At 40.2% G+C, this 22515-nt stretch overlaps 2 protein-coding genes across 6 annotated transcripts in view; one reads left to right on the plus strand and one right to left on the minus strand.

The window, feature by feature from the left end:
- Positions 1-247: 247 nt before the first annotated feature.
- On the minus strand, positions 248-15108 carry trak2 (trafficking protein, kinesin binding 2). The gene is given in 18 exon segments (XM_008428790.2): positions 248-2879; positions 3008-3107; positions 3190-3675; positions 4528-4826; positions 4902-5042; positions 5644-5723; positions 5810-5947; positions 6029-6103; positions 6189-6319; positions 6445-6523; positions 6610-6831; positions 7410-7526; positions 7598-7674; positions 8022-8081; positions 10976-11167; positions 12443-12534; positions 12536-12633; positions 15003-15108. Coding segments are annotated over 17 exon segments (3150 nt in total). The 5' UTR covers positions 12622-12633; positions 15003-15108; the 3' UTR covers positions 248-2104.
- The window catches only part of stradb (STE20 related adaptor beta), an 11457-nt gene continuing 2457 nt past the window's right edge, over positions 13516-22515 (plus strand). The window contains exons 1-9 of one of the 5 annotated variants that reach the window (XM_008428823.2): positions 13516-13666; positions 16956-17034; positions 17160-17226; positions 18379-18459; positions 19328-19430; positions 19512-19633; positions 21099-21207; positions 21322-21445; positions 21519-21690. In XM_008428823.2, coding sequence (XP_008427045.1) covers positions 17215-17226; positions 18379-18459; positions 19328-19430; positions 19512-19633; positions 21099-21207; positions 21322-21445; positions 21519-21690 — 723 coding nt within the window. In that variant the 5' untranslated portion in view covers positions 13516-13666; positions 16956-17034; positions 17160-17214. Of the gene's footprint in view, positions 13667-15879; positions 16172-16955; positions 17035-17159; positions 17227-18378; positions 18460-19327; positions 19431-19511; positions 19634-21098; positions 21208-21321; positions 21446-21518; positions 21691-22515 lie in introns of those variants that run through there. The other 4 variants (XM_017310516.1, XM_008428816.2, XM_008428842.2 and 1 more) reach the window with 4 other exon arrangements.

Genomic DNA, 22515 nt, shown 5'->3' on the forward strand with positions numbered 1-22515 from the left:
CAGCTTAAGTTATTTGGGGGGCATCTCTTCTGTGAAGAAGCCTGGCCACAGATTCTCAACTGTACTTTGACTAGGCCATTATCCATGAAGATTTCTTTTCAACTCCTCTGGGATTTGGGGTCATAGTTCAGGTATTTTTTAATCCGCTGCTACCAGTTGTAAAAAGACAGAAAGCACCTTTACATCTTCCTTGGTCATAAGTTCCTACACAACATCCCCAATCAAACCTCTCATAATAAACCAGACATTTTAATTTCAGTAGCTTTATTTTACAAAAGAGGCAACAACATAGGATCCTGATTACATCTGGGAAACACCAGGAAGTTTTTATTTTAGAAGTTTTATCCATCAAAAGCCACAAAGCCGAACTTTCAATTTTACAAGGAAAAGATAAATACTCATACCTCCATCATAGGTAATTTTCTCATTTTCACAATGCTTACTCAAACATATACAAGCCTGAAATATTTATTTTTAACAAAAATAAAGTTTTTTCACATTAACATGAATTCCCTCTATGGAAAAAAAAATGCAACATTAAATTATTAGCTTATCGTTAAACATGTTTTAATGTCAGGATTTAAACACAGATGTCAGTAAAGGTTAGCTATAAAACAAAAGAGCAGATACAAGTTAATGTTTAGGCATTTTAGGAACATGGCTGATTTCAAGTACTTTCTAGGTGGGAAATGCTCCCACCTGCTGGCCAATGTTGGTACTGCATTTCCCTTTAGTCTGAACCTGACCGGAGAAAAATCAAATATGTTCAGTTTAGTTCAATGATCCCCAGAACCGACTAAGTGCAACTAAAACATAGCAACAAACTTTATTGAAAACAGTGCTTGCCTCTATTTAAGGCCTCATATTCATAAAAACACACAAAACACACAAACCTGAAGAAAAACGGATCCCTCCCACACCCCATTACGCCTTCCCTATTTTTAAAATTTCACCTATTTTGGTTTTAGTCTTGCTTTAACCTTTTCTCCAAATGCATGCTGGGACATGTAGGCAATGTTGCTTTTCATGCAGATGCTTTTGCCACACCACACGGACGGAAAAGTTAAGGTATATAACGGTAAAAATAAACCAGACACCGGTATGTTTACAGGCATAGCTGGACTACAGGATTAGCCTGGCAGTTTCATTTAATGCTTTAAGCCTTCTAAGTAATAAAAGCAAGTAGGATCGCTCTTCCACCGACACCAGAGGCTCGTCTTTCTAGAAGCAGACTTAATCACCGTTTACGGGGTTATAGGCTGGGATGACATTGCTCTACAGTTCTTGCCGATTACAGAACAAGCCCTTGGAACAACGAGACTCTGGACGCCCAGTTGTTCAATCAGGTTACCACTTTCCCCAATTATCCAACAAAAACAAACTTTCTTTCTTTTACAACATTTTCATTGTTCTTTCTCATCAACTTCCACAAACCCTCAGACACTTACAAGTTTACTTTACTTCCTCCCTCACAGGATTCCTACCACTTTACTGGAGCAGTTTCATACTTTTCCAGGCTCAACTTTCATAGTTAACCATTTTAAAACAATCACGCCAACGTTCACCATTGATTTACAGAATACACAGGAAAAAAGGTAAAAAGGAGGCGACGGATACAAGGAGGGGAAAAGGATACAAAATAAAATGTATGCAGAAAAGGAGAAAATGAAAAGAGTATTCAGTAAAGAGGAGAATCTTTAGATAGTAGGATTGAGAATAAAGTCTGGTCTGCAAAAAATAAAAAAGTTTCCGAACTGTTCATTTCCTCAAATTATCCTGACTTGGGAAGATACTGAGGTCAAATTCCAGACCCTTTCCTGACTACAAAGGAATCCTGCTTCCAGTTGCACCTGAACATCCAGAGTCTCATGAGAACTACTGAAATGCAAACCCAACGCAAGAGTCAAGCTAAGGCCAAGCGTCATGTCGGATGAGTACATTGAGAAAACTCAGCATCACTAAAAACAGTTGAGTTCAATTGTGCTTTTAACTGGCGTCATGAAAAGAAGGGACTGTTCTTCCTGCTGATTCCCTGACTCCTCTCTCCAGAAGGCAGAAAGGAAATGGAGTAAGTAGAGGTGTTAGCGATGTGTGGCTCCTTCCTTTAGTGTTTTGAACTTCTTGGATGGTGCGAGATGGAGGCAAGATGCCGGCGTCGTTCTTTAAGGTTTCCCCAAGGTGGCGGGGCGATATCCAGGGAGGTCGGATGAGGAGGATGTCCGGTTGACTTACTACCTGCTCTGGCGCCAATCATCGCCGGGAGACTTTGATTGCGCCGCAGGCCGTCCATCAAACTTCCACCGCCTGCCGACACAAATGTGGCGGATTCTTGGTGCGGCACTGGAGTGTCAGACTCTGAACTGTGCAGCACCTTAGTGAACCCCAAACGACGAAGCCTTTCTACCAGACTAACGCTGAGTGGGTTGGCCTTGTCGCGGCCTGCCTTAGAACAAGAGGAGAGGCTGGGGGTTTCCTGGGAAGGGCTGGGCAGGTCAGGATGTGGGGCTCGGCCCAGATTCAACCCGTACACATCTTGGAGAAAAAGCTCTGCAGGCCGCGAGGCTAGAAAATTGTCAGACGGATGTTGGCGAGGCTCCACTGGCACGGGCGAAGGAGTGGGAGAGTGAGAGGGGGAGTTGGGCGGTGTGCTTGGCATGAGTCGCAACAGGGGAGCAGATCTGGGCAATGGAGAGGGTACATCAGTGGAAACTTGTGCAGAAATACCTCTCTCTAGGACCAGTTTGGCCAGACCGCAGGGGGGAGCTGGAGGGCGTCGAGGCGGGAAGGAGTCACCCAAACTCAGCCTGCAGGGAGTTACCGGAGTACTGGGACCCGTCCTCATGGAGCTGGGCGTGTTGGCTGAAATGGACGACTGAGAGCTGGAAAACACAAAGAAGTCAAGAAAATGACTTTGAATTTAGAGTTGTCTCAACTTCTCTCTCAAAACAGAGCTTCTAAATCTGATGTTTTGCCTTATTTTCTTTGTCACAGTCTAAAGTTGGCTTACCTTGGTGTGACCTGTGTGATGTCAGTAGGGTGGAGAATACGACAGGTTGTGAAGGTGTAGGTCGAGAAGGTGGAGCTCTGACTCTTTCCTGGGTTTTGGACTAAACACAAAACAAAGCTCATGAGAAAATCTCACAGTGATGGTGTTGCATTAAAGTCTTAATATTTTAAGAAAAACTGTACCACAAGAAGAAGATGTTGAGGTGGAAGCTCTATTTTGTGATTGGACAGTAGTTGTAGAAGGTCCTGGAATGGGGAGAGTCAATTGGTTGGATTTCTCTGTGACGTGATTGGGTGTCAAGCAGAGGTCCAAAGGTACAAAGGAGGAAGTGGAAGGCGCTCCAGGTAATGTTGATCGGATCGAGGGGAGAGGTGCAACAGAACGGTTTCTGTCTTCGGGTGTGGATGAACAGCGTACGTTGAAGGTTATCCCGCATTCCTCCTCTTCCTCATCCAGCTCCTCTTTACTCTTTTCGGCTGTTCCTTTCTCAAGGGCAGCAGTCTCTCTGTGCTCTTCAGCCTCCTCGTCTTCCTCCATGTCTGACAGTCGGAACATGGCATCCTGAGCCAGAGGTCGGAAACCCTTCGTCACAACCCCAGGGTGCGGGTCTAAGATGGTGGCCAGGTGAGGCTGGGCAAGCTGCTGCCAGTGATGAAGCGTCAGGGAGCCTAAGGACAAACATAACGTGATCTAAATTTGGAAAAGACAGTGCATAATGGAGCAGAAACTAAACAAAGAAGAGCCACACAGTTTCGGGAACAATCAGAGTTTCCTTGAGTAGACTGGTGGATCTGGATTTCCAATCGATTTTTAAAAAACCTAAAAATCTCTTGGTACCGACGCTGCCCACCATATTTGACTGAACCCATGAACAAAACCTGAAGACAACCAGAGGCCGTAACGCTATCAAAGGTGAGAAAAGCCTCCAACAATGTTGTTTGGAAATTTGCAAAAATGTAAAATTTTATACTTAGTCATTGTGATATTTTGTGTATAGAATTTTAAGTTTGGAATAAGGCTCTAAACATTACACAAAAGATAAGTTAAGTGTAGGGAATACTTTTATATTTTGAAGTAAAAACTAAACTTTGCTCAGATTAGCAAAGGGCACTAGCCAGTTAGCATAATCAAGCTAATGTAATTCAGCTCATTTTAAACTGTTTTATAAACACAAAAATGAATAAGCTAAAAACTTTCTCCAACAAGAATGAACAAATATTTATGAGAAAAGAAGTAAATCTAAAAGTAGCAAGTTATAGATAATTATTTATGAGATTTGAAGCTAATGTAAAAGAATTAAAAACCAGCCTTCTATTTAAATCGAAATAAATTTTTTACATGGCAAGTCGAGCTAAAACTAGCTTAAAACTTAAAAAATAAATAGCCAAAACTTTGTTTCAATGTCTCTATTTTACACGTCAGTATTCGCATTTAAGAGTAGAAAATATATCGTTTGTTTAAAAATTTTATTAGAACGTGAATTTTCTTTTGATGAAAAATAGCGACAGTGGAAACATTACCTTCCATTGGTTTGACGATCTGAAGCTTCTCCGGCAGGAAGGTTTTAAAAACAGTAGAGCCGACTGTGAGATCGGAGAGGTTGGAAAAGGACGAGAGCACGCTGCCCATCGGGGAGCTGCAGTCGCTGCCCTCGCCGTCGGCTTCTGGCCCCGTCTGATTCTGCAGCTTCTTCTCACGCTCAGCATGGAAGAACTGACGCTCAGACAGGAAGTTCTGCCGTCTTAAAGAAAGTCGATGGAGAGCTTTGGTGAGCTCATTTCCTCCTGGTAGTCCTGGCTTTCCCATTCGTACCTCGTCCCTGCAAACAAGATATGCATCCCTACTTAGGACATGTCATTATATCTTGACTGTAGGTCAGACAGAGGTTTCTTACCCTTGTGCTGACTGGAAAGGTTGGGCAGTCATTACTAGAGAACTCTGTCCAGAACCGGGGATGGGCGGGGTGGCCAAAGCAGCGCGAGACGCTGAGGCGTTGACCGAGCGGACTGTTTGGAAGACTCTCTTTTGAGAAATTCTGACAGGGAAAAATAAAAATAAGTTTTGTTTCTGATTTGTAAATGTTGACTATATGCAGATGGCGTTGTTACAAGTAATGTTTTTAACCCTGTGCACGGTCTGGCAGGGTTACACTAAACCTTTCCAAGTTTTTTTTTGTTGTGTGTGATTTTGGGAACTGACTGTCTGACGGGACTTCCCTACTGTCTGACCGTGACATCTGCTGAACTCCTCCTGAGCATCACACGAATACCGCAGGATCGTTTAAAAAACCAAACACTGCTTCACTTCAGCATTTTAACATTTTTCAAGAAAAAAACAGCATAATTCTTTAAAACAAATCTTCAAAATATAAAATAGCAAATTCCTGTCTTCCTGGCACCAACCAGTCACTACATGTTGACATTTTGAATCATTTCACTCAGTTTGTTTCGCTACATTTAGTGCAAGACCTTCAATCTCTAAATCAAAACCATTGTTTGCTTGTTTTCTAGAAACTGTACAGAGCAGCACACATTTCTAAAATATGCAGATGACAGCGTTACATACATTTTATTTCTTAAAGCTTAAAATGCTTGAAATAAAGATTTGAAAGTATAATAAATATTCAGAAAGGCAACCTTTGGTCTTGAAAGGCGGTTTCCTCATCGATGCTCAGCTCTCTCCTCATTGAACCCTCGATCTCTGCTGCCAACGATTCCTGTTTGGGATAAGATTTCCTAAATAGACCAACTAAAATCATTTTTGCACGTATAATAATTTCTGACTTGGAAGTCGTTTTATTACCATGGGGAAGAGGCCGTATGAAAGATGTCGTCGCATCCCGGAGGAGGGACTGCTTCTACTGCGCAGTTCTCTGATCTCGTCCTGCGACTCGTGGAGCATTTCCACACACTCTGCGTTCCTCTCTGCCAGCTCGTTCAGCTGCCGGAGCGCAAACACAGGATTAACTTAAAAAGTTAAAATATTTGCAACACTAATGCGAACACAAAATCGGATGTGTACCTCTGCTGTTAGCTGTCTCTGAGCATCTTTGGAGGCCTGGAGGTGGATCCTTAGCTCTTCTTTCTCCAGAGCCAGCTTCAGAAAACCAACGGAGAGCACGTCTTTACCTCAGTTTTTGGTCGTTATGCGAGTTAGGCTTCTAAAATAAAGGTGTTCTCACCTCCTTCACTCTGTGTTGCAGCTCTACAATCTGAGAAAGCAGATGAGCGATTTCCTCCTGGTGTCTGAGCAGCTCTTCGTTCTTCTGGGACAGTTCATCCGTTAGAGACACCATCTGACTGTTGGACTCACCTGTGAGGAGGAAGGTGCATCAATACGAGGTTCAGCCACCACAGTGTCTGAAACAATCCACGTTTTGTCACATTACAAACATAAATTTCTCTATAATAGAATAGTTTATATCAACGTCGACTCACGTAGTTCTTTGACGCAGTCGCTGACCAGCTGCTGCTCCTTCTCCTCGTACGTCATGGTGTCCCGCTTCAGCTGACACGCCTGGAATTAAAACACTGTCTTTCGGAACAAATCTACAATTTTTATTTATTTAATTCCTTAATTTTTCCACCTTGGGAGCTCCATACCTCAGACCTCAGTGCCAGGTTCTCCTCCTCCAGATCCTCCAGTTTGTTCTGCAGCTGCTCCAGCTGGCCGAGCGCAGCGGCGGCGGCAGCGGCCCCCCCCAGCAGCTGAGGCTGCTGCTGTGGGGTCGACACAGTGGCGTCTTGCTCCCCCTCCTCCGAGGCGCTGGCCACGATCCGGAGCAGTTCATCCTTCTTGTTTAGCTCATGCTGCAGCTGGTGAACCTGGATTATAGAAAACCTTGTAATTTAACTGGACAAATTTAGTCACATATTTTATTTGAATTTGAAAATTTTGCTCCATTTACTCTCTTCAGACATAATCTTAACCAGATTTCCGCTTAAACCTTAAACTCCTGTTTGGAGTTGGGTTAAACAAAATAAAAAGTTAACATTTTATGGCCATTTTGTAAATTTCAAGCACATTTTATGCAGATGAAACTTATGTACATTTAATTTCCACTGCTGGGTGAACTGAAACGTACTGAAAAAGATTTGAAAATAAGCAAAAGTCATTCACATACATGCATGATACTGCCACCACCATACATCATCATGGGAATTGTATTCTCAGAAAGATGTAGGTTTGTTCTATCCTTTGTGGCTAAAAGGTTTAATTTTCATCTCTAATGAGCCTTTTGGGAAACTTGAAACTTAAACTATGTTGTGGTCATTTGCAATTTATGTGGCTTCTAAGTGTAATGAGGTTAAAAAACAAACTGAATAAATAATTACAATCATTTAGTTCCTTTATGACGTAAATGTGGAGACTCATTCAAGTGCCATAATTTGTAATGAGTTACCTGGTCCACTGCTTGCGCCAGCTGCTCCTCCACGGCGTCGTTTCGCTCCTGCAGCAGGTGGTTTCTCTGCAGAAGAGACTGACCAATCCGAGCCGCAAGCTCCAGATCTCTGTCTCGCTGTCCAATAAGAACGCAGGAGGTTACTACAGTTACCGGCTGACAAATGTTTGTCATCCAGGGATATCTACCTCAGCCAAAAGATGGGTGACCACTTCGATGTCATTGTAGGTTTTGGTCATCTGCTCGACTCGATCTGCACTGAGGACTGAGGCAGAAAAAGCTTTTTTAAAAATCACCGTAAGCTAACTTACACGTTATCTAGCATGCACATGCAGCCAAAACTTAGGCTCATGCACCTCAAAATAAAACCAGTTTCACTCCAAACTTAAGGAATGGCTAGCATGCTACTTTCTATTTACCAAAAGGTTCTGTCTACTTGCAACACACCCAAATAAAAGACACGCCAAACAGATCTAAGCGTATTTCCTGCTGTTCTCTACAGGCAGAAGGCAAAAAATGGCTCCAAGTGCAGGGAAAGTGAAGCCACTTTCACAACAATGTTAAATTAGAAAGTTTCAGAGTAACAGGAGGCAGGAAGGGAGAGAGGGATACCTTTGGAGAGGCTCTGAGAGCCGGGACGGGAGTAAGGAGAGGGCTCCAAAGCAAGATAAGCTAGAGAGAGAGAGAAGGGAAAAAAGACGGCACCGTTTAAGAAGAACGCAGTGCTTTGCAAAAGTATTCAACACGTTACAACTATGAGCTTTAATGTATTTTAATCAGGATTTGACGGATTTTTAACCAGGATTTTTACTCAAATAAGAGTATAAAAGTATTTGATAAAAAGTCTTCTCAAGTACTGAGTGACTGACCAAATTATCTATCTTAATATTTAAAATTACACAGACGGACCAAAATATAAAGTTAAGTGGAAATGTAGGTATCTTAAGGATGAAAATGACAATTTATGTAAGTAACAAAATCAGGCAAAATAATTTTTTCCAAATCAATAAAAAAAACTTACAAACTTTAACAAAAACAGCAGGTGTGTGTTTGTGTCTTGTGAATTTTTGGTTAAAACATGTTTGTATTTCATTCAGTGGGTATAAAATCCAGAAATTTTACTCAAGTAAAAGTAGAGATACTTAGTAATAAAATTACTCAAGTAAACACTGTAGTAAAAATATTCCTAAAAGTATTTTTTTATTTTTTTAAAAAGGTACTCAAGTAAATGTAACTAGTTACTACCCAACTCTGGGGTTTGATGTGACAGCCAAACAAAGTAGTGCAGAGTTGCGACAAACCGGAAAATAGTTTTTGAACCGGAAGAAGTTTGAGTTGTAGTTTGTCGCAGGTCATCTAAGGAAACAGCAAAAACATGGACGAAATCTAACATGAACAAAATCTTCCGTCCAGCATCATGCTGCTGGACAGAAAACAGATGGGAGTTAACAACAACACTTGCAGCTATAACTGCATCAAAAGGTGTTTGAACACAAATGTATGCCACACTTTTCAGTTTTGTTTCTGAACAAAGAGAACAGACGTTGTCCTTCCACTAAACCTTTCCCGGTTCGTCAAATAAAAGTTAAAGAGATCTAGGACTTCAGCAAAGCACTGTTGAATCAACCTTTAAAAGGAGAATTGTTGGGCAGAAAGAAGAAACTAACGAGAAGAAACTAACGAGAAGAAACGAGGAGTGAAAGCAGAAGCTTTAATAAACCACGTTAGCGTTCTGGAGCTCTGAGGTTCTACTCATTAGTCCGATCTGCTGAAAGCACCTGAGTGAGAGTCAGCGGCGCTGCACAGACAGCTCCCCCAGCTCCACCTGTTTAAAGAGAAGCAGCAGCTTCACACTCCAACAATGCTGGACTTGAGCACTATAATCATTTCCTTTGATTTAAAGTGCAAACATGACCGTATATTAGCACAACCAACACAGTTTTAGCTAAAAGATAATAGAAAGTAATGTTTAAGAACAAAGTGGGGCACCACATCAGCCCTCCTATCCTTTGTAATAAAAGCAGATTAAATCAGATGAGAGCGCCGTTCGGTAATCCGAGCCTCTGGGTCTGACCAGCTGAAAATAACCTCGAAAGATGGCAGCAGCGTGCGCTCACACATATCTGTTTACCTCGTGGCTGGAGCATGTCGCTGTGGTCAAGGCGATGCACATCCATGGTCTGGTTTTGATCATGTTTAATCTCGCGTTTACTTCTTAAGTTCCAGTGAATAAAGATGGCTGGACTCTGGCCACAATGAATTGCATAACTCAACAGTTTCTTGCTTAACGAGCTGCGTTGCTTTGACATTTATGAGTTTCACGCTCATAAACAGTCGATGTCTGGTTGGACCTTTGGTACCAATAAACTAACTGGAATGTAGAGGAAAGTGGAAATGGCAATATAAATAATCAGGTCGTAAAATGGGGTCAAATGATGGCTTGTTTTGAAACATGGCTGAACTTTTCCCTATAGATGCTGTTTGGGTGAACCGATTGCAGCTCTCTGGCTGATCACCGATCTTTAAAAGCTTGACCTACCAATCCTGATTTCTTTTTTTTTTTTATCTGAAAAATGTCCCTTTCTCTCAGAAGAAAAAATGGGACAGTAGCTAATTTTCAGACCAGATAAGATCAGTTTCAGTTTCAAAATTACAGAAAATCAGGGTTGATTCATCAGTGACCTCTTGCTTCAACTCTACTTTCGTTTTTAAATTTTGCCACAGATTCTTAAATGGATTTATGACTAGGCTTTGACTAGTCCATTCTAGCATGCTTTCAGTCCGAATCATCAAACCAGAGAACCTACTTCCAACTTTTGCTCTTGACAAAATGACACTAGTAAAGACAAATTAGTGAATATTTTAATAAGGCTGTGTATTAATTAGAAATGATACTTTCTAAATATAGTTCATAAGTCGTTTTCTTAGTGTCTGTTCGTTGATAGCACACCGGACCTCCTTTCAGAGCTATTAATAGTCAGAGCAAGCTGTAATAAAAACTCTGCACTTAAAAATGTAACATGGATTTTCAGTTCAGACTTCCTTTTCTGTAGTTTTGCAGTTTTTATTCACTGGTTTTATTGCCAACTGCATTTCAAAACAGTTTTGATGCAGAATGTGCAGTTGTTGCATTTGTGAAGAAAACAGGAAGTTGTCTCTTTGACTGGTAACTCACTTCCTGCATACCGCCACTTGCTTGATTGGACAGTAAACAAAGCTTGAGATTTCCCCGCTTCCTTTCTCAGGAGCAAACCATTTCCATGCAGCGCTCTCCCTGACCTTGCTGACAAATTGGACACACACAAGGAAACAGCAGCATGCTAACAGCTCACCCTCCACAGCGTCGGCATCATATTCCGCCTCATTTTGGACCTTTAAACCCGGCATTATCCGTGTTTCTTCCCTACTGTCCTACTTTCACCCAACTCCCCCCAGTTAGACTCTGTCTCGTGACTCCGGCCTCTGTGTGTCCCTCTGGTGAGGTCAGTGCATTCCTCTTTAGTTCACACACACACACACGCACGCACACACACACTGGCTGGAAGAAAAGCCGGATGCAGTCTTACTCATGTAGCGCAGAGTCTCTTCGGCCAGCATTGGAGAGATGGAGCTGATCTGTGTGGGGGCTTCGTCTGGAGAGCAGCTGGGGGAAACCACCCAGTCCTGACTGTCGGACAGGTAGAGGGAGCCGGACCCGGCCGAACACGAGCCCAGTGAGCTGGAGGTGTAGTGCCTCCCGCTGCTGCCCAGTCCTTCATCTGGAAACCAGGAACACATCCTGATCACGTTTCCAATATCAAACTCTGCTCAGAATTACAAAATACTAGGAGCAGCACCTACAGCTGGGCAATAAATCAATAACTATATATTGCGATAAACACGTGACCAAAATCAATAGATGAAACATCTGATGGAATATTCACTGAACCGCACAGTGGTTCATGCTTACGTTTCACCTGGGAAACGTAAGTATAAGAAAAGCTTTAGTCGCTTTCACAGTGAGTTAAGAAATGTTGGTGGAATCAGCTGACTCACTCACTCTTTTGTTACCTAGCAACAACCTGTTGAGTAACTTGTGGTTACCTAGCAACAACCTGTTGAGTAACTTGAGCAGCAACAGTTTTAAGTTTTACCTCTCAGCTGTTCAAGAGAAAACTGTGGATTTCAGATATTTAAAACACAAAACTAATCAACGATGAGCGATATCAACTGATATGAAACACTTATATCGTGATACGTTTTTCAAAAGTGTGTGTATATCGATATGAACACATATTTCTGGAGTGATTATTCTATTTGTGAAAACAAATATTACGTTTTATCTCACCTCAGAAGCGAAAAATCACACTATTTCTAATGCATATTTTTAACCACCCTTTGTCTGAAAAACACTCTTCAGTTTAAACCAACATTACCCATAATGCAGTTCTTTTAGATGTATGACTAAGATGTTAGATGAATTGTATTTCTCACCATGTCTCCACATTTTCATCAAATGTGGAGACACACAGTACAATTACAACCGTGATTTTGTAGTGCTGCCATGTTATCATAGCAACCTACTGTGGGAAAACCAAACACTGGCTCTAAAGCAGACATTTTGCATTTGTCATTGCCTTTGTACAGTTTCCGTTTACCTAATTAAACTGGTGTAACCTAAATGAAGTCTCCAACACCTAACAGGCAATAATTCGTTCACAAAAAGAAGAAGCTTCAGCTTCTGCAGAGCAACAGGAAGTACGTTTGTGTTGTTGCTATGCAGTTTATGTGAGTCAGTGTGTGTGCTCTTTTGGGTCTGGTACTGTACTAGTCAATGACCTTCCACTTGAGTAAATATGTGGTTTACTGGGACACGAGCTAACAATAGCATCTGGCCCAGAGACTTGGCATACTGCACTGAGGGGAGGCGGGGCAGAAACATATTTTATACACGCTAATCTGAGGTCAGAAACATTACAATATGCTCTGTACAAAGATTTTATTCTCTCTCACATGTAAATAAGGAAAATCAAGCAAAAATAATAATTCCTGACCTGTTTCCGTGCTCGACTCCTTCTTCTCCACCGTCCGGGGTTTCACTTCAAACATGTCCTGTCCTCTGGGTGGGAGCGAGGGGCCGTCCTCCCAAAAAACACAACACTGGACAAGACAGGGAGGCAGCTACTGCCGTGACATCACATCCTGGTGCTGCGCTGATGGGCCGTGACCTCATGAATACCTTCACCTGTAACAGAGTGAACAATCCGGGGATTACACAGCTGCTTCAAGACATTCTGACCTACAGATTAGGGCAAGGCATTTCTGAAAAAGTCAGGAGAAATTAGTGTCACAGCTTCATAACCAACTGTAAAAAATTATTCAAGCTAAACGGGATAGTTGAGACCAAAACGCCAAACTGAAGATTTTTGTCACCCAGTTTTTGGTAGAAAAACAAAGAAAAGAGAAAAACAATAAATCATAAAAATGTAAATTATTGAGCTCAGTTTAACTTAATTTTATAGCTGCAGACTTGTGTATCTTTGTAGGTTCTGAGTAGCAGGAATCAGGCCACTGGAAGGACAAGAGTCCTTGGTCAAGGTCTGGTTACACAACAGTAAAGCTGAAACAGCTGGGGTCATAAAAGAGATTAAGGCAGATGTTTCACACACAACCTTACAGTCTGGAAATTTTTATCCAGAAATTCCAAACTTCTAATTTGAAACCATAGGATCTCTGATTGTTGAGATTTCCGTCGCACCTTGCAGCAGTCCTTCAGTGTCCGAGTAAATAGATTCAGGATCCATTATGTTCCTACTCACCGTAGCTCTTCAAATACATGCTTCCTGTTTCCGTGATTTAAAAAGCCGGGACCTGTGAGTCATGCCTTGACTGAGGCTGACTCAGACCGCTACGTCAACACCGCTCTCTTCATAATGTTTATGAAACCCAAAGAAATTAAAAGCTTAATGTCAGCTCCCAACCACAGCCAGCCACAAAAATGACCTGCTACTAACCAGAGGTGACATTACTGTGACCGTAAAACCACAGCCAGCGGCTCAAGTGTCAGCTGCTTACCTCAGCTTTTCACATCCCATCACATCTAATCTGCATTCAGCGGACGATCAAATAGAAAGTGACACAGAGCCGACACAGCAGTGGAAGATGGCAACACGTCAGTAATGAAGTACAAACTGAGGTTAAAGCCGTCATCTGGCACTCCAGCAACAAGGAGCGTGGGATTTACAATGGCTGATGAAGCTGGACTTCATTACACAAAGGTGGGCAACTCCCTGGAGCCCCAGCTAATAACCTCCTATCTTAATACTAATATAACCAATGAGTATTTTACATCACTGTGGGGGGATTCTGGCCCTTTCTTCTTTATACAATTATTGTAACTTGGTCACGTTGATCAAATTTCAACCATGAGTTACATGTTTAAGGACATACACTTTGACTAGACCACTTCAAAGCATTTATTCCGTTTAACTGTTGGTTATTTAGTGCTTTGGATCATGGTCCTGTTGAGTAACCCAAGCAAGCTTGTAGTTAAGGTCACAAACGGATTTGGTTTTTTATCTAACCTTAACTGGGGCAAGTGAGGCCTACAGTGTTTTGGATGTTGTTCTGGGTTCTTTTGTGACTTTCTGGATGAGTCATGGATGCACTCTTGGAGTAATTTTGGTTGGATGCCCAGTCTTGTGAAGGTTTACGACTGTTCCATGCTTTCTCTAGTTGTGGATAATGGCTCTAATACTAGCCATGTGTTTTGCTGGTATTTGTCAGTATCTGTTTAGATCCTTCAGCCTACATCGTGTTGTCTGATGGGGTCCATTACAGTGATTTACAGGAAGAAATCTGATCTTGGTGCAGCAAGCTAAAATTAATTCTGCTTTCTAAAATAAACTTAGTTGATTTTAGATAACTTGTGAGTTAACACGGGGATTATTACCTTCACTAAAGGCAAGGTAAACTTGGCTAGTTTCTTAAATAATTTGAAAGTTGTATTTACTTTAGCAAAGTTGTTTTTGCTCCTGTAGTTAATTAACATCGTTTAAGTCAAGATCTGGCTGTATTATGAAGCAACAATAAGCTACAAACAGGTGTTGTTGGTTAAATTAGGAGTGAAAAAAGGGAAGCCGGGGCCCCGCTATGACTAAATCCGCCCCTGGAAACAACTACTTTGATATAACATCCGTTTATAATACATGGTTATTTCCGAACAACTGTTTTATGCTGAGAGATAGATAATATTAAATAATATATTCATGCAAATGCTTCTCCATTAAAATAAAAGCTTTGTGGTATGCCTTTATTTTGTCAGTTGAATGCGTCCATAGAAATGCGTTCACCGATTTGTTATTAAATACATACATTTAGATATTTAACAGAGAGTATGCCATTATTGCCATAATAACCAAAATAGGCAACAGTTGTGTGATAAAAACAGTATGAAGCGCTTCCCGTTAGCATAACGCTATTCTGTCTCGTGCGCTTCGATGACAGCTTCTAACCGTTGCGTCAGCGAGCAGCTCCTCCGCGAGCTCAAAAAAAAATTTATGATTACAGCCTGATTTATGTTTACAGCAGCATTTCAGTCATGATCAAACTTACCCGGCGTCAATAAACTTCCACTGCATGGGATATTCCAACGATACACGCTTAGAGATTCGTTTAGCGAAGCATCAAACAATGGAGAAGGATGACGATGAAGTTGGCCTGCGATTCATAACTCCATATTTGGGCTTTTGACTAAAGGGCCACTCCGCCACATTTACCACTTCTGTCTTTGAAGTAAGACCATTGGTATCTAAACTTTTTGCCATAGGATCAAAAAATGTCATATTCAAGCAAAAATACTCAGAAGGCTTCCAAATTTAATTGTATATTCTTCTTTATACCTGTTCAACAAACTCATATTTTAATGAAAAAAAAGGCAAAGTATTCTGACTTCTGTAGAAAAGAAATCTGTAAAATCAGTAGATCTGAAACATAAAAAAACTTTCTAACTCCCATTACAAATTAAGAGAAAATATGTGGCACTTTTTGATTTGTTTATTATATTTATTAAAATTTTGAGTGTGTATGACCTTTAGTTTGTCCAGGTTTAGTTTGTCTAAACCTGGACAGATTTTTTTTCTCTGTGAATGATGAACTGTATAAATGAAAGTTTTGTTTACAGTTTGAAAATTAAAAAGAACGATTTTGTTAGTTATTCTTTTCCCTTTGTCTGTCTGCAGCCATATTCAGAAGCCATAACTATTTATAATGTTAAATATCAAGCTAGTACTTTATGAATCCTTTATTTAATATGTTAAAACTTAAAATATGTGATTTCAAGGCCCAATTTGATTAGAAATTGAACACGTTTTAAGATAAGTCACTGTTTTTAGCTAGGTGAAGTTATTAAATGCAGGGGAATAGCCCTTTAGTTTTGAACCAAATAGAAACCTACGAATCGGAGGCTAACTTCATCCCTGTCCGGAGGAAAAGAGAAGGCGTTTCACAGCAGCCATCATCATCTAATGGCGACGGTCAAACCCAATCACGCCTCAATCAAGCGCCGGTTATCAGTGTCAAATTAAAAGTCTGCCCAAAGGAAGCTGTCTTTTAGTTATTGTCCAACATTTATGTGAATATTAGGTTTTTACGTAGCGCCATTCTAATCTGGAGAAGGAAAAGCGCAGGATGGAGCGTATAAAAGACACGTCGTGCAGACTGACCGACGTCCCTTTGTGTCTTTAAGTTGTTTATGTCGAAGCGCTATCGGGAGGTGAAGGTAGGTAAGCAGACTGTTTTGGTTTTCTTACCTCAGACAATTTAAAGTAAAGAAGAAAACTATAAGGAAAAGTAACCTGTGTTAGCGCAGTGCAGCAACTGTTTACACAGATATCTGCCACAACTACAACTCCCAGACTCGTTACTGGTATAAATATACAAACTGGCTATTTGGTCTTTTGTATCATGGAATGAATGTTTAATTTTACATTTCTGCAAACACAGCCATTATCGTGGACTAAAACACAGCCTTTCAGCACAGTATTTGAATAAAACTTGCTTTAACTTGGTAAATGACTTAAAAGATGCATCGAATAATTACAAATTTCCAATATAATGAATTAACTATATCAAGGATTTGTTAAATACACCAATTTAAATGTGGAAATCCTTCATTAAGCTTTGAAATCATTAAGTAGTTTTTTTGCTGCCTAGTTTTATTGACTGTCCCATAGTAATTTACAAAAAAATACATAAAAAATACACTATTAATTACATTATTGATTATTTCCTGGTGTTTTTTCTTGTAAAATTCCCTTTTAGTTGAAGTGAGAAAGTCAGAATCTCATCACTTCATTAAATGGGAAGGAAATAAATCATCCTTCACACAGCTGTTTTAGCAGATTATTAGTTATTTGTGTATAGTAACATAATTTAACATTACTTTTCAACACTGTATTTCCAGTTTTATTTAATTAAGCATGCATAATTAAGTAACAAGTTATTATACATTAAATTGTGGCATTTTTGGCAATCAGTGCAGCTTGGATGTACCACTCTGTTTTCCAGGAATCCGTCTCAGATCCCTCATGGACGTCTGCTGGTGAATCGAGTTTCCTTGGAGCTAAAGATCAGCTGATGTAGCCAGGTAAGCTCCAGCAGGCTGACGGATCCGGCCTGCTGCTCATCCTGGAGTTTCCTCCGTGTGTGTCATGCTTCACCGCCACGCCTCATCCTGCTGTCTCCCTCTCTGTCACCATCGGACCCCTGCAGCTCTTGAACGAATGAATGAAAAAGTCGGTCACTTCACCTTCGCCAAAAGGACTCCATGTCTTTCTTGGTAAGACCAACAAGCAGCATGGATTTCTTTTCCCATCATGCGTTTCTGCTGTGACTTAGCAAAACTAGAAATTCAGGAGTTTAAATGATAGAAAAACAACTGATTTCAGCAGATTTGAACGAAACAAAACTTGATTTGGTCGCCATCATCACTCCGCTAGCATCTGCTTTATATCATCCAAGTTCTATGTTTCTATGCAGTATGCATGTTATCGCTAGTGAAAGTTTGTATTGTGCTGTTTCTGCTTCTTTTGTGTATTTTTTAGTTTTAATTCACAGTAACATTTCCTGCTGTAAGGTAAACCAGAACTCCTGCTTTTATTAAAGTGGCTCCCACTTCCTTTTTTTCCCCCTAATTTTTGATGGTGATTTCTATATTTCTCACAATAAACCACATAGACGCAGATTTGTAGAAACAACTTAAGTAAAAAAAATAAAATTAACATTGCAGATTATTCTTTTCTTCTTTATCCGGTGTTTGTGAAAACAGAAATGAAGCATATATACTGGATGATAAATTGATAAATTGTCCCAGAAGTTATTTCACCAAATATTAATATTGTTGCTTTGACACCATTTTCTAGTAATATAATTGTAATAAAAGATCTATACACTTTAAACTCAGATGAACATTTAACACTGGAACTGGAAGACATTTTAAATATCCAAAATAAATAAAACAACAAATAAAATGAATTTTTGAGTCACTGTGAACAAAATGGTCCTTTGAATAAAGGACCAAATCAGAAAACAGTTGAGCTTGTTTTAATTCATCATGATATTAATTGATTATTTTTTGTGACAGACCTTCTTACTGCTTTAAAAATGTATTTTGTTATTAAATGTATAACACTGTAATAATATAATAAAATGTTATTTATTTGAAGGTTTCTACGGTCGTTGTAAGGAGTTTCTTTTCATCCTGATACCTAAAAAGTGAGCTGTCTGGTGTTAGCAGGTTCATCTATTCACACGTTCATCGACTCGCTCTGCTCATCCGGTTCCCTTTCTGTTGCCTCATATCACATCGTCACCCATGGATGCGTTGCTGTGCCATGTTTCCTGATGCTTGCTGCCTCTTTGTTTCCTCCTCCTCCTCCTCCTCCTCCTCCCCCCCCACCTCTCACCTCTGCTCCTCCACCCCCCTCCCCAGGACTGTTCCTGCATATCCCACTCTCAGGTCCAGCCCATGGACATAGAGGAGCGCTATGAAGACACCAGCCACCAGTTTCGGGTCAGTAGCCGACGTCATCAGCTTAGAGATGAAAACCTTTCAAAAGTATTCACTCCCCTCAAACTTGAATACTTTTTCATGGAGATATCAAGATGGAAGCACATCCCTCCCTTAACATTATCCTCTACATCCCTAATGCAGTAGTTCATGATTAATATTTATTATTAACTACTTAATAATAGTAATAAATCATGTACTGCCAAGGCCATGTTCCTGCGGTGATGTAATGCAGAGGGGAAGTTTCCTCTTTGCTCCCTGCATCACCAGAACCTGCAAGCATCCCCCCTGCACTGCTTCACTCTGCTGCTTTTTGTGTTACAGCGCCACCTGCTGGGAGCAGGGAAACGATCCAACATGGAGACTCTAGCATTTTACTAGACAATAAATGTTCCATATTGATAATATTGTTGTTTTTAAAGTAATTTACTCATAATTGCATAATAATACACTTAATATGTATGTGACATCGACGTTTGTTTTGCTGGGTTTTATTTGTTTTTCTCTCCCGTCTCATAATATTGTGATGTTGTTTTTATTTTATGTATCTTTGTAATTTTAAATAAAAAAGATAAGTATATTATGCGTAAAAAATAATGCAAGTACGCCTTCTCAAAGGCTAATGAACTTTAATTTTGTACAGAACATTTCACACCGGTGCAGGAAGATGTTTTAAATATCCAAAATGAAACATGAAAATATAAATAAAAAGGAAATTAAAACTAAACACAGACGAAACCATAAATAAAAAGCACTATGAAGTCTCTATAAACAAAATATGTCATCACCATTTGTGGTTTGCCTTGAAGATGCAGAACAATCAAACAGATGGATGGTTTGCATGCTCAGTTTTTCATTGGATGCCCTGCAGAGCTGCGACGGTTCTGAATACACCCTGCAAGGCCCGGCCGGCGGCGATGACATCACGGGGCTGTCGCCCGAGCCGGCCCATTACCAGCTGCTGTCCGAGCTGGGTGAGGCCACCCACACAATACAGTACAAGTCCTTAACTGTGTCTTAAAGGAATGATGGAAAGATTTGACCTTGTATCGCAGGTAAAGGGTTCAATAACCTGAGCCAGGTGAGCATGGCGCGACACATGCCGACCGGCCAGCTGGTGGCCGTCAAGCAAACCAACCTGGACGAATGTACAGAGGAGGAGCTGCTGCAGCTCATGGTAGACTCAGATTTTCTTTCTTTTTCTTCAGGATCAGAATGTGATTTTGTTCAAATATGTGTAACGATCTTTGTAAATCTAAAGCAGGGTTGCAGTACCAACGTCTGTCATTTCAGTTGATTTTAGGGATCAAATTATGAGGTTGGGTGTTTTTTTAACGTGACATGACCTTAACCCTCAAAAAGCGCTAACATTCAGCTCAGTTCACAACAGAACCACAAACCAAACTAACACTTGTACTCAGAAAAATGCTGGGAAAATGAATAATTCTTAAAAACTTGATGCTGAAACAGTCATTTTGTGATGCGTTTCAGTTCTGGTCTTCTAGTTTTGGTTTCCAGAGGTTAGCATTATGAAGTGTCATTTCAGAACTCATTCAGCTCAGCTAAAGTTTCCAAGAACACCAAGTTACTGAAGCCTGAAGCAAATTTTTAAAAGTTGTGCTGAGATTATTGTAAAATTATATTTTCTAAACCCAATATAAACTGTTGCATGTGTTTTAAAATAAATCCACCTTCTCCTATTTGAAAAAAACAAAAAACAAATCTGTTAATGCACAATCTGGAGGTGTGTGCGCTAGAGCTTGCATATTCTGGTCTAACACCAGTAAGAAGAGGATCCTAACTAGCAGAAGAAAAAACTTTTAGCAAAATTCTAGAGTGTTGCACATTTTTGTCTCATTGGTTAAATGTGTGAATCAATGGTATTTTCTAACGTAGTGGATTAATTTATAATCAAAACAAATTGCTTTTTTTTTTTTGCTTTTGTTTTCTTAAATGTTTCAGATCATTAAACAAATTTTAGCTAATTTTCTAAGGCAAAGGAGAAATCTAAATGAACTTGATCTTTTGTGAAATTGTATTTTCTCTCTTGTTAAATTACAAAATAATTATAACAATAATCAGTATCATCAGCCACATCCACACCTGATTTTTACCACAATATAAAATTAAGAAATCATTTAAATAGAATCTCATTGACAACATGAAGTAGGCAAAATGATCTTAGAAAGTAACTCAAGAAAATCTCATCGAAAGCCATTATATCCAACAATAGGAGATATGTAGGCTGTTATTAAATGTTGTTTGGGTTTTTTAACGTAACTTGAGCATTTTTGTGTTTTATGTTTTTATTTCTATGCTGCTAAAATCTTTGAAACATGGCTCTGGCCAAGTCAAAGTATGAATTTTAATAAGCTCTAGTCTCACCTTAAACAAGTTCAGACTGGAAAATCCTTCACTGTGACTGAAATTAATCAATTTTACAAAGAGGAATAAGACAAGATTTCTCCAAAACGATGTTAGGGGAGCGATTACTTTCTCACATCAACCTACGGTAGTTTAAACGTCTTTCCCTTTTTCTCTCCTAAATTAAATAAAAATCTTGGCATCCTCTCCTTACATAATAAAGTGTTTAATACCCGACATGAACGTGTTTTCATGTTAGTTCATGTCTCCTGCCGCAGAACGAGGTTCTTCTCTCCCGGCTCTTCCGTCACTCCAACCTGCTGACGTCCCGCCTGGTGTTCTGCTCGTCCTGCCAGCTGTGGGTGCTGACCCCCCTCATGGCCTACGGTTAGCCGCAACGCTCTCCCTTCCGTGGTTTTATTTCCCATCAAAGCTCCATGCATACCTAAGTGGTTTAAATAATTTAGGAGTACAGATTATTCTCCGTTTTTCCCCCTGCAGGATCTGCAGACGCCTTACTTAGAACTTTTTTCCCCGATGGAATGAGTGAGTCCCTGATCGCCTACCTGCTGCACGGCGTCCTGAAAGCGCTGGATTACCTGCATCGGATGGGCTACGTTCACCGGTCAGTGGGCCAGAAGCACGTCGTTTTTGTTAGTGTTTGTAAATGTCTCCATGTGTTGGTGTTGTCCGGTCAGCGGGGTGAAGGCCAGTCACATCCTGCTGTCAGAGGAGGGCCGGGTCTACCTGTCGGGCCTGCACAGCGTCTACAGCATGATGCGTGACGGGAAGAGGATGAGGGCCGTGTTCGACATGCCGCACCACAGCCCGGCGCTGCTGCCCTGGCTCAGCCCAGAGCTGCTGCGGCAGGTCAGGAAAAATATTCACACTCCTTTAAAATGTTTTTACATTTTATTATGGGAAAGCCACTGATTCCAGTGTATTACTGGGTTTTAGTGGGGCAGACTTTGACTAGACTGTGTAGACTTAGTAAAAGTGGCTGAATAATTGCAACTGTGTTTTATGAAGCTTCCAGAAAACGACACAAAAGATTAAAAATCTGCCATTTATAAATCAGAGCGCACGGATTTCCTTATTTTTGAACATAAAACAGATATTATTTTAAATAAGATTCAAATATCCACAAAGCTGCTGCATTTATTTTTTCTTCGCAGTGCAAGAAAATGTTAAAGTCGGTTTGTGTTTGTTGTGTATTTTTTAAATGTTTTTCAATAAAATAAGTTTGGAATATTGAAGGTGTGCTGTGACCTTATAATGTCGGACAGTTTCAGTTATTTACAGTCACTTGAAATGATCAGTTGTTTCTCTGATTTTACTTTTTATAGGTATGTTTGAGTAAAATGAACATTGTTCTTTTATTCTGAACTACTGTCAACATGTCTCTGAAATTTCAAGCAAAAATGTAGCATTTATTTGCAGAGAAATGAGAAATTGTCGAAATAACAAAAAGGATGCAGTGCTTTAGGACCTCAAATAATGGAAAGAAAACAATCATATTCCTTTAGTAACAACAATATTAATGTTTTAACTCAGGAAGAGATCAGACATAAATATCTGGTGGAATAACCAAGAGGTTTTCAATGGGATTCAGTGCAGTGGACTTTTATTTTTTTCCAGAGATGTATATAAATACACTGCTCAAAAAAATAAAGGGAACACTTAAACACTTAAGTG

This window comes from Poecilia reticulata, linkage group LG2 (assembly GCF_000633615.1).
Source record: "Poecilia reticulata strain Guanapo linkage group LG2, Guppy_female_1.0+MT, whole genome shotgun sequence".
Taxonomy (NCBI): Eukaryota; Metazoa; Chordata; class Actinopteri; order Cyprinodontiformes; family Poeciliidae; genus Poecilia; species Poecilia reticulata.